The 15,866-nt window shown below is 37.4% G+C and overlaps 1 protein-coding gene across 1 annotated transcript; it reads left to right on the top strand.

Annotated features, from left to right (window-relative positions):
- Nucleotides 1-1,318: 1,318 nt before the first annotated feature.
- On the top strand, nucleotides 1,319-11,610 carry LOC144636783 (uncharacterized). The gene is made up of 7 exons (XM_078495984.1): nucleotides 1,319-1,353; nucleotides 3,643-3,956; nucleotides 6,966-7,010; nucleotides 7,548-7,723; nucleotides 8,906-9,242; nucleotides 10,876-10,919; nucleotides 11,406-11,610. The coding sequence occupies exons 2-6, from the start codon at nucleotides 3,656-3,658 to the stop codon at nucleotides 10,917-10,919; spliced, it is 903 nt and encodes a 300-aa protein (XP_078352110.1). The 5' UTR covers nucleotides 1,319-1,353; nucleotides 3,643-3,655; the 3' UTR covers nucleotides 11,406-11,610.
- Nucleotides 11,611-15,866: the final 4,256 nt, after the last annotated feature.

The following is a 15,866-nucleotide window of genomic DNA, read 5'->3' as shown; positions in this document are numbered from 1 at the left end:
GATTTTTAACGATCACTGGCGAGCGACAATCTGCCGGTTTCAACAGTTATGTTGCAGACGGGTGTATAATTATGTTATCATTCTGTATCATTGATCATTTCCTTAAAACAGTCCTGTTTCTATTATGTGCGGCGAAGCCAATATCGCTGAAATAGTATATATTGTTTAACTGGGACAGATTGTGAACGAGAAACTTGAAAAAGTTTGGCTACATATTTTTAGATGCACCCAATCTTTCCTGTAAGTGTCATTCAAAACAAACTGATAACACATTAAAATTGAAAATGTTATTTAGTGAAAAGAATTAAAGCAATATAAAATTGAAATAAATACAAAATAAATTTCCGGATCGCCAGTCCAAGAACCTGTTTCAAGGCCTCCATCATGCCGCTAGCTGATATTTCTTCATATTATTCCCCAAATCAATCCACCGTTTGCGCATTTGTAAAAGTAAACTGGTCTGCCTCCTATAACGCCATATCATGTTGATTTAAAACATTGCTTTCCACTGTTAAGGGGAATGCGCACCTGAAAACCGGCCTGTTCTCTGCAATGAAACTGTAATTTTTTTCATCCACTGAGATGTGGTTAATAGACCGTTTACTCTTCTAAAACGATCCATTCTTAAGTGCAACACAACTCCCTGTCGCTCATGCCATGGTTTGGGGGCTGACGAGGAATGTTTCCATTATTCCGTCTGATTCTAGTCAAGAAAAAATACATTATTCCAGAGAAACGTCGTTGAAGGGATATATCTGTTCCGTTACTCCGTTATTCCCGAAAGCCAGGGCCATAATGATTATTCCATTATTCCTCCGCAAAAATTTTCGTTATTCATAACCTGTTATTTTTCTTCAGTCCTCGACCATGGTGGAATTATTACCAATAATCAAGATGCCGATAATTAATATATATTTAGACTGGGAGCCCAATTCAATTATAAGTTATTTCAGTGGGGTCTTGTAAATAAAATCACTTGGAAAAGTAAACAATAAAAAAGAAAAATTCAACGGCACCTCAACTCTATAGCTTAGAGTCTATTTAAGTATAAAACTATGAATGAACAAATTTTAGCTTGTGTCCTTTCCTTTTTATTTTGATTAAATAGTTGTCGAGTGAACTTGTTTTCCCCATATTAAACAACCTTTATTAAACTTAAGGCATCCTGTCGCTAAAATGTTTCATCGGACTGTCTCGTATCTTGGTTATATACCATAACATCTATTAGGGGAGCTCGCGGTTGTTAAATATGATTGACAGTCTTTTGATTTTAGTTTCAATGAAAACCGAACAGCAAGGTATAATTTTTCATTCGACCAATCTTTATCGGAGACTTCGGTGCAGAAACGAAAGGTAGGTGTTAGGTACTCATATCGACTCAATGCATCTTAAGAGACAAAACGTTTAAGTTTACAAGCCAAATCCAATCCATAGTCGTTTTTGTCGTCTATTTTCGCGGAATCTTCCCTTTTCCCAAAAATTATCTTCGCTGCTAGATTGATTCACAACGGAGGTTTGAGGAGATGAAGAACACACTTTCATATTTCTACTCCACCCAACTTTAACACTTTCAGACTTCTTCGCGGGCAGGATTCCACAAGACCACACTTCAACATTTGTCACTGCAAGACTTTTACATTTCCACATATTTGTACACTCCAATACCTCTGCGTTTGATCATTTGCTTACTCTCATATTATAAAATTAACTTTCCGCTTCAAATAACCTGATTTTCTTTATTTCGCATGTCTTGGAACCTATATGATGTATATGCGAAAATCGTGTTAAATTGGTCGGTAAAATGTTCGTGTAAAATTTTCGCAATACTGGTCACAAAGCGTCCAGAATAAAGTAGAGCATAATTGTCAATAATACATGTCATGAAAAAGCACATCTTTATCGGTTCTTATCACCACCCTATATATTAAGGTAAGCAAGTGATTTACACCTTTACATCTCGGCTTTATGTAGATTAATTTTTGCTGGCTTAATGTTCGCGAACATTTAGGACTTGCCACTGCAAGCAAATAACGAACTGCAACCCTAGGCCACGCCAAAAAAAGAGGCAACTAGAAAACAGTGAGTGTATGTTTAACCACTACGGTTTTTTGAGTCTAATGCTTGCGTGCGCTTTGCGCATGCGCATTAGACTCTTTGTTATATGAAAAAAGCTGTTAGCAATCCCAAGGGAATGGTTCGGGATCGATAATCGTTCGCTGTAATGTAGAAAACAATGATCAGCTGCAAGAACGGACTCCGCACGGACACGCACGATTAGTTTCAATTAAAAACAGCCCTACAGCCAATCAGCGACACGTGTTCCCACGCATAATTAAAAGTTCTTTCTCAAGTCACGATTATTCAACACTTGAACAGGACGTAATAATTTTCCAGTTAAGACATTTGTAAGCTTTTTGTGAAAATAAATCTTCGTTTTCAGTTCAGTTAAGCACTTGTGTTTTCGTCTTGCTTAAAAAGCAAGACGTCTTTGAGAAAAAATATTTCGACGGCGACTCGCGTTTATTTACACAATGCGACCAAATATTTATTTTGTTTTAAAAAATAGAAAACTTTACCTCGTATTTTGTATTTAAGTCATTCGAATTTTGACCAATTTTTTCTTTACAGTGCAAACAAAAACCTTCAAAAATAAAAGATGTACATGGATAAATGTAAATCAAGTTACGCGACTAAATCAAAATGCGTTTGTTTGGCCGCTTTGCAGTATTACACTGTCCCGGCCTTTGCCATACACTGAAATCGAATTTCATGCTTTTACGACTCTCAGAGATCTTAAGTTCTTCTTACAGCTAGAAAAATCATAAAATGGTTACATTGATATGGAAGTGATGATTCGCGAAATTTGTACATCATGATAAACAGTCTTCGCTCCTGTGTGTGGTAGCTCGATAATAATTGCCTAGTTTCCAGCGTTCAAAAGGTCATCATTATATTGACGTGAGAATTTACACCCGTTTTTAGAAAAATCTGTCACTAAGTGTTTACAGTACAATGGAGTAACAGTCACTATTTCAAGTGCTTTTATTGCAAAATCTGTTTCAAGAGTCATCATCAAAATGGTGAAAAATCTGAAAGAAAACGATGTGAAGTTCTTCAACCCTTGTTGTAATGAACATGCTTTTTGTAAATCGTCACGCAATCTTGTCCAAATGTTTAATCGTTTCTGCTTTTACGGACAATACGGAAGAAGTAACATCAACTCCTGTTCATACTTTAAATTTTGTGAAGCATATAACATTTATGACTGTTTCGTTTTCATCCATAATCATCCACGATGCCCCTAGCTTGCTATAAGCATTTTAAATTAAACTCCCGAACACAAACCTCTAACCAATTTTAACCGGCTTACGAAAACCGCGCAATCTGTATCACTATGCCATACGGCATTAGACTCATGTCACCCTTGGTGACCTATTTTTTTTTATTCACAGACTGTCCACATAACATCTAACAAAATGAGGAATTCTTAGTCCCGATTCCAGCGCGCGTTTGCGCGTTTTCGATGCTTTCGTCAATTTCTTTACTTTTGATTTAATTTTAATTAAAACCTATTTGCCTCAGTATTCTGTGACAAACCAACGCATTGAATATGAATTCATGCTCTTCTACGTTTCTTGGCAGATATTAGTTAACCATGAGATATCTGGCCATATTGTGCATTATCTTGACCAGCACGGTGTGCTTCACAATCGCTGGCAAGCGCAACAAATGTGGCACAAAACTCCGTGCAAGCAACTGTGACTGCACGTCCAAGACAGCCGGTGTGTTGAAGTATGGTGGCGGAAAATTGCTCTTGTGTGATGGCAACGATTGGAAAGCTCTGCAATTTGAAGGAAAAGCACCCGGTTCAGATAAGAGCAATCCAGGTTACTCGTGTAAAGACCTCTTGGACAACGGACAAACGGCTGATGGAGTTTATTGGATCACCTTGAGTGGTGAGTTTACTAATCTCTGATCATTTTTAACTCGGAAAAGAGTTGTACTGAGCAAAGAGAATTTCACTCCTTCCCTCGTTTCCTGTTAATCATAGGTACGCAATGCGTGCAACTATTTTAAGGCCTCTAGAGAATTAGATACAGTAAAAACCCGCGTATAAGAACCTAGGTTTTTCAAGTTAGCCTAAACAGGTTCTTAATTATAAAAATGGTATTTAGTGTAGAATTAGGCTTACTAGGTTCTTAATAAGGTTCTTTAAAACTTTTGTTCAATAAATAAAGTAGAATTGTTAAATGATCTGGTCTTTAATGTCCAATAACAGTATTCTTGGAGTTTTATGTAACTATGCTGTAACTATGATGTGTACAGAAGTGTTATAAATATATTTTTGAGAAGATTATTCTTTTTTTGAAAATAAGAACCTGTTTTAGAATTTTAGCCTAAAATGGTTCTTATGTGAAGGGTGCTTAAAAATGAAATTTTAGCCTAACAGGTTCTTAATGTTAGGTTCTTATAAGTGGGTTTTTACTGTATGTTCTCTGATTACCTAAATTTCTAATTAACATATTTCCTTGTTAGCACTAGTAAAATTACTAATTTTAAAAACACGAAAATATTAACATGCTTAATTTTAACATGCTTAATATTAACATGCTTAAATTTAACATGCTTAATATTAACTTGCTTAATTACCAGCCGAAATATTGTATTAATGTTAGTTTTCTTGAAATAGACCAAAACTTAATTTTCCAATGATATTATTATTTTGCCTAAAAAAAAAAGAAATCAATTTGCAACGGATGGGAACTCCCTCTCTTGGCTATGCTAGTCCGAACGTGACAAAATATCAAGTGGGATAATGTTTTATTTTAAGATATATTTGTATACATCATCCTTTTTATATTTATGTCAAGTTGTCATTTATTTCTGTCAAAAAACATTTTCCTTTATCGTTGTGTTTTTTGCTATATCAAATGATGTTTTCATTAAAACAAAAAACACTGTTTCATACATTACGTGATTGATCTTGATGTCAAGTTGTCGCACATTTTTACACATCAAGAACGTTTTTTGTTACATGACGTAAGTAATTTTTTCATGTCAAGTTGTTGCACATTTTTATATATCAAGAAAGGAGAGATAATCTTTTGATCAGCAAATATCGCGGTCAGGCAGGAGTCTGGGTATGACCAGTTGGGCACGAACAAAATGGCGGCCAATAATCGGTTCGAACGTAGGTTGTTTAGCCCCTGGTCGATTTCCCCAACGATGTCGATTAGCCCCCAACCCGAAGTCGATTAGCCCCCAACCCGAAGTCGATTCAGTGCCGTAACTAGACCTTTTCCATGGACGTGGCAAGTTTTGGCTAGTGGGTTCTAAGGGCATGCCCTGCAGAAATCTAGAAGGCATGAATCTCTTTCAGAGAAAAATCAATCTTGTTCAACTGGGGATTATTTTGCCAACAAAATTAAATATATTTTATTTTAAGTTTGGGTAAAAATTTAGACGACGCGTGAGTGCTTCGTCTTGCCTCTTGCTAGTTACGGCCCTGCGATTAGCCCCCCAGTTTGTCTTCAAAACTGTCGTTCAATTTGCAAGTATCTATCGAAATCGAACTTCATCGAATGTTAACAAGGCTTTGAGTATTCAATTCAAACAATTAATACCGAGAACGAACCTCATTGAATGATAACAAACAAGTAGCCTACTTTTTGTCGAGTTGAGTTGAAAGTGTAAATAGATAACAAATCTAGAAGCGAAAACTAGAAGCGAAACTCAATTTAACTGCTTTCACAAATATTGCGAGGTTTTGTGTATTCAATCAAATACCGAAACCGAACCTTATCGAATGTTTACAACCAAGTACCGGTAGCCTACCTTTCGTCGAGTTGATGTGAATGTAAATAGAGAACTATAAGCGAAAACTAGAAGCGAAACTTTGAACAGAAAGCTAGAAGCGAAACTTTAAAACGAAATATAGAATTGATTTCTTTGTAGCATTCGATAGTTTACTTAGTTTGTAGACAAATTTTATTCGGGGGCTAATCGACTTCGGGTTGGGGGCTAAACAACTTCAGTTGGCGGCTAATCGACCCGGCGCTTAATGTCTTGGGGGCTTATAATAAACGACCTACCCGGTATATTCGAACCGATTACTGGCCGCCATTTTGTTTGTGCTCAACTGGTCATACCCAGACTCCTGCCTGACCGCGATATTTGCTGATCAAGACACGATATCTCCTTTCTTGATATATAAAAATGTGCAACAACTTGACATGAAAAAATTACTTACGTCATGTAACAAAAAACGTTCTTGATGTGTAAAAATGTGCGACAACTTGACATCAAGATCAATCACGTTATGTATGAAACAGTGTTTTTTGTTTTAATGAAAACATCATTTGATATAGCAAAAAACACAATGATAAAGGAAAATGTTTTTTGACATAAATAAATGACAACTTGACATAAATATAAAAAGGATGGTGTATAAAAATATATCTTAAAATAAAACATTATCCCACTTGATATTTTGTCACGTTTGGACTAGCATACTTGGCCTTTCGGCTTCCTCTCGATTAGCAGCAAGATGAAAATCGATCTCTGAAGTGAAGTGTGGAAAGTTTAACATCATTTGCTTTGGCAAATCTTTATTTGTCAGTTTGTTGTTTTAGATTCTTGTTTCATAATAAATTTTCCGAGTTTAGTGGCTTATAGCCACTTTGATTTTGTACATGTCTCATTTCAAGGTAGAGAGAAGAAACATCGCAAAAATTCTTTGCGAGTTTTCTATCTTTGTTATTTAACCAAAACTCAATACATTGTCAACTGAGAATTGAAGTGTTATACCAAATTTACACAAAAACCAAAAAATCACAGGACAAGCAGTTGAACTTGGAAGTCTGTAAACGATTTCAGTGGTACCTGATTATCTCATGTAAGGTTTTTAAAAATTCTCTTACATCACAGTGCGATAAACTTATCAACTTTTATCCCTTTTCCAACAGACAGGAGGGAAGCCTTTCCAGTGTACTGTGACATGGCTGGCGGAGGTTAGCATGAGATATAAACTCTTTTTCCTGCTAGACATTATATCATAATGGTACTTCTTTTGTCTTCAATCTTTTAATGATAGGCGAGGGAAAACGCGGTCAACGGGGGTAAGAATGGTTTTTAAACCATCCAAGTACGGGAAAAACATAACCCAGGGCGGGAAGAATGCCCCACTGATCACAGCTTAACCTTCAAACAAAATAGCGAACAGGACAGCACTCGTTAAAAGTTGTTGAAAATCTACCGTACTGAGTTTTTCATGCCTGTCACTTGAACCTCCATTTATTAGAACATCTATTCTACAGTACTGAAGTGCAGCAGCACTCGTAAGCTTGTAATTCTACTGGTTCTGTAGTGTAGTAGTTGTGATTGTTTTTGGGGCTAGGACTTTTGCCCCCGTTGTTTGTTCCGTTTTTTTTTTTTTTTCGAAGGATAGCAAACCATTCACTTGAGATCTTGGACGAGCTGCTACCCGACTGCTATTTTAGAAAACATTTTCCTTCCTAACTGTGCTGATTTGCTCCTCTCTTCACTAGGATGGACTTTGGTTTTCAAGGCAGTTAGCGGGGCAGACAAAAGAGCTAACGATGCTTTCAACTCAGGTGATACATACGCTGAAGGCGAAATGGACGCTCTTGACGTCACTAACCAGTATCCTAATGACTACAAGAACAGGATCGTTTTGAAGTGGGGTGACTTTCGCCCGTCTGAGGTAAGGTAAATATAGGTGGCGAATATAATATAAGTGATGCTAAAGAACTTTATACCACGCCATAGAAAATACAGCCAATCAGAATACAGGAAAGCCATTGTATATTCGACGGTATTCAACCCAACCTTCCCATCGTGCGCTGCGATTGTATTCTCGACGAGATTTAGTAAGCGTATTTTCTAAGGCATGGTATAAAATAGTTACACAACACTTTTTCGTGGTATACTATGGAATATTCCACTTGTCACTTGTATTTTCTTCGTATACACACTCGCCTAAAGGCTCGTGTGTATACCGAGAAAATACAAGTGACTCGTGGGATATTCCATAGTATACCACTCGAAAGCGTTGCATAACTAGTATGTATAGGAAGACGCAGACTGGTCTAATGTTTAGCAAGGCGACTTACCTTCCTATGTTTGCTGACTATTCAAATTTCTTTATTAAATTGCTATTGTAAATATTTTTCTTAAATCGGCTTTTACGGCTGTGTATTTGAAATTAAATCAAATAGATATATATTATTGCATTGTTTGAGTTTGTTTTATTGCGTTTTCTTCGGCAATTAAAGCCGTGTGAGAGCCGTTTTGCCAGTTTTAACTCACAAAACTTAAAACTTTAAAAACTGAACATCATTTTGTTACGAAAACACAGCCGTAAAAAGCCGATTTTGGGAATTTTTATACTGTTTTATTCTGTTGGTTGCACATAGAAGACTTTTCCCCAGATGGATAAGTATAGTTGTCTTTTCTATTTCTCAATCAAATTTAAGCCACCAAGATAGCGCGAGAAAACTTCGAGGTTTTATTTCCTCGAACCAAGAACCAAGCAAACCTCTAAGCTAAAATGATATAGTTGTACGATTTGAAAGGCTTGCTTCAATCCCTCAGGGTCGGCGGCCAGGGGGGTGAGTGGTATGCCAATACACCTGAAAATAGAAACCCAGTATACCCAAACATTTTCCCTCAAAATCTTGTAAAATACCAATATGTGGAAAACACAGTATACTTTGTACCCATAAAAGGCCCAATTTTTGCTTAAAAATAAAATAGTAAAATCACCTTTTCAGAAAAGGTCTTGTCAAAATACGGTTAGTTATTTTTTATTTTTTTAGTTATAACAGGTTATGTAATATCTGGAATTTAATTTACCACATATCAAATAAATGTTTATTTTAAACAGGCAAGGGTTGTCCTTTACAAAGATGGGAGTTCGGTGAAGGAGCTGAAATTTAACGCCCAGGGATCAGACAAGCTGAACTGGTTCTCAGTGGACAAGCTGACTGAAAGTCCCTGGAATGACGTCAAAACCGAGCCACGGAACGTCTTTTCTATCGCAGGATCGATCGATCGTAACTTCTTCATCAACAGAAACTATGGCGGCTGTGAGGTGGATGCTGGCTGGATGGTGATCACCGGTCCACACTGTGACTGGGAGAAGCGGTTCCTGAATGAAATGCCGAACGGTAACGTCATACTGTACAGCAAACTGGACGGTTACACCAGTTGGAACGAATATGGTGAGTAGAACAACATTGATCAGAAGTTAGGGTAAACATTCAACTGGTAATCGGTATATGTTTTCAGTTTGTGTATCATTTAGGTCGCTACAGCATGTTTAGCAACGTTCGCTGTTCATATGACGTTGACGACTGTATAGGGCCATTGATGCGCTTCTTCCATCTCTTGCTCTTGCAATGTTGACTGCTTCTGTCCAGATGGCAAAACCCATCTTCTGTTTTTTCCCTCCAAAGTTCTCCTCCATGTCTCTTTTGGTCGCCCTTTGCTCCACTTCCCATCTGGTGCTCAAGTTAGAGCAATGCGCCGATTCTGTTGGTGATCCATGCGCAGTACATTCCCTATCCAACGCCACCTTCGCCTCCTTATCTGTTCACTGATGGTGCAAGTCCTTGCCCGTCTCCTAACCTCTTCATTTGACACCTTCATGGGCCAGTATATACTCAGTCTCCTCCATAGACACTTGTGTAGAAATGTGTCCAGTTTTGCCTCGTCTCTCTTGGTCATTCTCCAAGTTTCACACGGCTACGACTTTGGACTTGAAGATTCTTATCTTGGTGTTTCTGCTCAATTGCCCACTCCTCCAGATCTTATCCAGCATGTTGATGCTCCTCTAGCTTTTCCTAGGCGGCTCTTGACGTCGTGCTTGGTTATTCTTGCTCCTAGGTAGTCAAAGCTGTCCACATCTTCCACTTGCTGCTCATCAACTACGACTGCATTGCTGTTGTTGTTTGCATTTGTCCTCATGAGTTTGGATTTCGTGGTGTTGATTTTCAAGCCCGTTCCCTTCCTGTTCCTATTCAGGTGGTCGATCTTCTTCTGTAAATGTGCTTGAGATGAGAGCCAGGTCGTCTGCGAAGTCTTAGTTTCCTAGAATAGTTTTCATCTTTCACCTTATGCCTGTCCCTCCAAGGACGACTGTTCTTCTCATCACCCCGTCAAACACCAAGAGGAATGAAATCCAGACACCTGACTTCACCTCAAACTAATCTGTCCTTACATCACCATCCACCACTGCACTTGTGCAGTTAGTGTACATCACTTGCTCCATTCTCACGATCTTACATGGTATTCCGTAGCACCTCATAATCTTCCAGAAAGTGCTCCTGTGTATAGTCCACAAAGCACTGGTAAGGCCAGAGTTTCTTTCAACTACCTGCTCAACAATGTTCCTGAGCCCAAGGATCTTTTCTATTGTGCTTCGTCCCTTTCTAAATCCAGCTTGTTCCTTTCACAATTCTGCATCCAACCCGGTAGCAATCCTCTTGATTAGAATTCTACCCATTACCTTGGCTATAACAAGAAAGTTGAATGGTTAACCATATATGTGTGGTACAAAGCATCAAAGCTGATTGGCAACATCTATTCATTTAACTATGCATACTCCGTGTACAAAGTTTACGTTTTAAGCAAAATTTTCAATTTTCGTCCTGAAGTTGAGACAGAGGCAGTTGCAAACGCGCCGTATAAGAAAGCTGGTCTCCTTTAATAATTTTACGGTGTTTGCTTGGCAAAACTGTGTTTTAAGATACATGTAGCTCTTTTCTCCGTACAAAAATCATTTCAAGTTTTACTGTGAAAGACGTAATAATATCGCACCGTGTACCAACAATACATTTTCCTTTTTCATCACAGACAACGTCGGAGTTGCTGATGTGCTGGCTGTTTATCTGCGTTAGGTAAGAAATAAATATTTTGGTAAAATTGGCGATATAAATAATCACTATTCCAAATCAGGAAACAACAACAACGGTAAAACATGGAGGACGTTGAGAATGGACCGGAGTTAGGGAGAAGGGGTTGTGGTATAGGGGGTATTGTACTTTTTAGCGCAAAGATATGCTGTTCTTAGTAGTGTTTAAATTATTGTCGATTACGTTTGAAAGTAGCCTGACAAAACCTCCTTGAAAAAACTTATTCTGTAAGTATAAAACCAAAACTACCGCTACCTCTAGAAATTATTGAAGTTCGATCGAATGGGCCTCGATTTGGTGTAAATTATAAAGGTAGAGAAGAGTTGTAATAAATGAAGAGCTTGGAATACGCAATTTTAATTTGCGGTGAGATCAGTTGATAAAGTTCAGGGCTAAATCAAATTAGGATCACAGTAAAATGAAGAGACAACCTTCAATAGCATGAAGTAATTTTTTCTTATTTTACTGCAGAAACAGAACCAGAGCGAAGAAACCGGATGAGGCAGTAGATTTGATTTTGCTTGCTGTAGTCGCAGGGATGTTGGTTGCGGGATTTAGTATCGCTTACAAACCAAGTGAGGGAGAGGACAGAGGTCCGCTTTCCTTACTCACGCTTAGTAATTATGTTGTGCCTCACAATCAGTGACAAAAAATAAATAAAGCATTTGAAAAAAAATGTGGTGAGATTTGTTTTGTCTCAACAGTAATAACATGTCATTTTACGTGAAACCTGCCTCGCAACGACGTTTTAATGAGTGCAATAATTAATTTTACTGAATAACACGGCCTTTTACCGGTTTTGTTTTTGTAATAAACCTTGTTTGTACAGATTAAAGAGACACTGTCACGTAAAAGTACTAAATTTGGCGAATAGGTCTTCCCGTACATGAAACGCACCTAGTACATCAAGATGAAGATCAATATAAAATGAATTGTTGTTGAAGGAAGAAGGGAACCAAGATGAGATTTAAAGTTCCTTATGGTATATATCACAATAATATCACTTTTTATCGCTTCAGTACACTTGCATGGTGATTTTTAACAAAATTGGACCACTTTTCGTAGTTACTATATATGTCTTTAGGCTCTTGAGTGGTAAAAGTACCCTGAAAATTGGTGGACATTTTAACTGTCAGCTGCGAAATGCCACGTTTTTAACTGATAGTTAAGATCTAAGATCCTAGTCCTATAGTCCTATATCTCTCTATGCCATAAGGCACATACAACTTTGACATTCTCTTTCCACACACTACGATTTGCTGCAAGGGCTTTTACATTCGCCCATGACTGCCACCCAGCTGTTTGCCATTCATCTTCAACCATCCTCCTCCATCATGATGTTGTTTTTGGTCGACCCAGTCTTCTTCTCCCTTCTAGCAAGATCTAAGAACCACAAGGACAAAACTTGAAAAAATAAGCCTGATGTTTTTCAAATGAAGGTCTAAAGTTCCTAATGGCATCACAATAAAATTACTTGTTTATCGCTTCAGTAGACTTGCTTGGTAATGTTTAACAAAATTGGACCACTATTCGAAAGTATTCATATGTCTTTAGGCTCTTGAGTTTTTGAAGTGAAACTGGTGACAGTGTCCTATGAATAAGTCGGAATTTTAACTGTCATCTCCGAAATGTCACGTTTTTTAACTGATATAGTTAAGATCTAAGATCTACAAAATTTACTGTCGACAGCTTACTTTCTAAATTGGACTATTTAAGTGAGTGGTTTTCCCTATGATTATTTGAATAAGTCAGCTAGAGTCAGACGTTACCTTTTTTATATTTATTCTATGTACCTTGGGCTAAAGAACATAAATGTACAATCAAGTTTAAAAGCGATAGCCGTTTCTCGTGCTCTATTTTCTCTAATTATGTCTATAAATAAAACAACCTTCACTTCTTGATACAGTGCCGTAGCAAGAGTAAAATAAGTGGAGGGGCACACTCACGCCGGAGGCGCGAGCCGCTAGGGGGGTGTGGGGGCATGCCCCCTCAGAAAATTTTGAAATCTAGAAGCTTGGAAATGCTATTTCCAGCGTTCTCCAAGAGCTATTTTTGATTTACGCATATCGCGAATTATTTACTTCCTACACTGTCTCAGCAAACCACTGAAGAGAGTATAACACGTCAATTGCAAAATAGAAAATCGACTGTCTCTGTATCTTGAAACCAGCAAATGTTTCACCTTTCAGAGTCATCATAGTACGTTCTGGTCTTAATTTCTGGTTTGTTTTAGTTTTTGGCCGTTTAACATTGTTGTGCATAACCCTACGTACATGTACGGTACATTAAAAAAATGAAAAGAACTACAAATGTTATTGTTTCAAACCTCTTGGGATATAAAATTTTATTTTCAACATTTTATACAGGTCTGTTTTTCCTTTTTGGGGAAAAAACTGGGGGGGGGGGGGCACGGGCCCCCCCGACCCCTCCCCTTGCTACGGCACTGTGATAAATAAACAACTACAATATAAAATAAATTACCTTAATTTAGACACAGTTGTATTATTAAAAACCTCGAAGATCGTGGGGCCCTGTAATCCAGTTAAATTAACAGCAACAGATTGAACCAACATATGGCGCCGGGTCCGGAATTCGAACCCGAGCCTAACTGGCAGGGAGGGGAGAGCTTTCATTATTGCGACACTCCTGCTCACAACGAAGAGTTTAGATTTTAGGGGACTTTATTGCATTGACAAGTAAGAAATGGCAGTTGGAACAATCAATCAATCGTCAAAAGGACACAATTAAGAAATGTAAGGACTTGAGTAAGAAAACTCTACGAGAAGTGAGAAGTACGCTAGAAAACAACATGACAAATATGACTAAGTAAAATCAAACTCAAGTAATAAAGCTCTACACTCAGCCAAACTTTAACTAAAGATTGTCTTGGAAACGGCGACGAGCCTACAAAACGTTTTAGACAAGAAAAAGCGCAATACTACTAAGAACGTGTCACAAACGGTTTCTTTGTGAAAACCAAATTGTAAAGAACATTTAAGTACTTTATGCCTTTTTACAGTAAAGTGTAACTTTAATTAAAAAAATGCCTGTCATCTTCAGTCCGTTTCAACGCGTAATAAGCTATCCCTTAGGTTATCAGTTATTAGAGTCCTTATGAGTGATAAAAGCTGAAAGGCAGACTAAAAACAATTTAAGTTAAAAAAATTAGTAATTCAAAACAAGTCACAAGAAATCGTGCTGGCCGAAATGCGACTGGCTGGGCGAGTTGAGATAGAAAATGTACTTTACGCCTTTTTACAGTAAAGTGTACCTTTAATTAAAAAAATGCCTCCCTTAGGTTATCAGTTATCAGAGTTCTTATGAGTGATAAAAGTTGACATGGCTTCCATGTGGAATACCTGAAAGGTAGACTAAAAACGATCTAAGTTAAAAAAAATTAGTAATTCAAAACAAGTCACAAGAAATCATGCCGGCCGAAATGCGACTAGCTGGGCGAGTTGAGACAGAAAATGATAACACTCCTATTTGCGGGTTCTTTTTATAAAGGTGTTATTGATATAAGTTTGTTATATTATTCCTCTGTTATTAAATGCATTTTTCTGATTGCAATGGGTAAAAAACAGAGACAATCTTTAGTATTGCTTTTCAATTCCGGGGTGTTCATTTTTAAACAAGGACGTCAATTTATTGGTATGAAATTAGCTGCCTTTTTCAAGATCCTTTTCGTATTAGAAAAACTTTGGAAGCTTGGCACACCTGTTCTCTGCTACTAATTAAAGCATGCTGACAATAACTCAAAGCCCATTCCAAGCCAATATTGTATTCTATTTAAAACATAGCCTCGTAATTAGCACATTTTTTACTTCGCTTTTGTTTTTCATCATTTCCTTTTTATCACACCTTTCTTGAATATATTTTATCCATTTTGTATTCAATTTTTTATCCGTCGAAGGCTGTAAAGCGACAGCCGAAAGCTCATTTTTGAATATTTTTAGCCAGTGAACGTTTTTTTTTATTGACTATAATACCGTAAAATTCCGCTTATAAGCCCCCCCGCTTATAAGCTCCCCCCCCGGTTATAGGCCCATCAACCTGGAAACAAAAAAATTCATCCGGTTATAAGCCCCCCTCTACCGGATGACAGTACTGAACAGGGCTAAATGTTGCTTTTTTGTGCGTTTTTAACTTAAAAACGTATTTCGATCAACACTCCCGAGGCTCGTTCCGAAACGTTTTTTTCCTTCCGCTTATAAGCCCTCCCAAATATAAGTCCCTCCGTTTATAAGCCCACCCAAAAACCCTTACGAAGTTGTATAACTCCAGGGCTTATAACCGGAATTCTACGGTATGTAGTTTGTTGGTGAGAATAAGTTTCCTGGAAACAGATCAGCTTGACAAATTTCGTAAAACAGCCGCTCGGTGTAATTCCAGCCAGTGCTATATTTCAGCTAAAATGAGAATAGAAAAGCGACATTTTACCCACCTATTACATTTTAATCGTACATGAACTCAACAATTATACACTACACGAATGAATTTCACACTCATTTAATTAGGATTCTTGGTAATAAAAGCAGTTCCATGTATTACCTTGCTAACTTAAATGCATGAGAATTTGTTATATACACTCTTTTTTTATAAGAATCTAGTTTATAAGAATATCGAGGCTGAAATTTGCGAATTTTTAAGAATATTTTAAGAATAAACCCGAGGCTGAGATTTTGAAAAGAATATAGTTTTTAGTTGAAACAAAATCAGGTATTTTCATTTTCGTCACTTTATCTCTGTGAGGAATGCTTTGTTTAAAGCCTAAACGGCCAGGCTGCACCGAAAAGCAATGGTACATGTACACAATGTAACACGATACAGATCTGGACACCAAAAACGTGTAATTGATTACCCAATACTTGCTAAAACGGAAATGTTAAAGTTAACGTTATTTTCAAAGAATGTTCATAAGAATATTTTAGC

Source organism: Oculina patagonica, chromosome 13 (genome assembly GCF_052425735.1).
Source record: "Oculina patagonica isolate OP01 chromosome 13, crgOcupat, whole genome shotgun sequence".
Taxonomy (NCBI): Eukaryota; Metazoa; Cnidaria; class Anthozoa; order Scleractinia; family Oculinidae; genus Oculina; species Oculina patagonica.
The sequence above is the reverse complement of the archived record's forward strand: the minus strand, read 5'-3'. Positions and strand labels throughout refer to the sequence as shown.

What these genes read in the sequence shown, in the direction of transcription:
- LOC144636783 (XM_078495984.1), top strand. Translation starts at nt 3,656, where the DNA reads ATGAGATATCTGGCCATATTGTGCATTATCTTGACCAGCACGGTGTGC. An exon ending in TTATTGGATCACCTTGAGTG is followed by an intron (nt 3,957 to 6,965) that starts GTGAGTTTACTA and finishes CTTTTCCAACAG; the next exon opens with ACAGGAGGGAAGCCTTTCCA. An exon ending in GTGACTTTCGCCCGTCTGAG is followed by an intron (nt 7,724 to 8,905) that starts GTAAGGTAAATA and finishes TATTTTAAACAG; the next exon opens with GCAAGGGTTGTCCTTTACAA.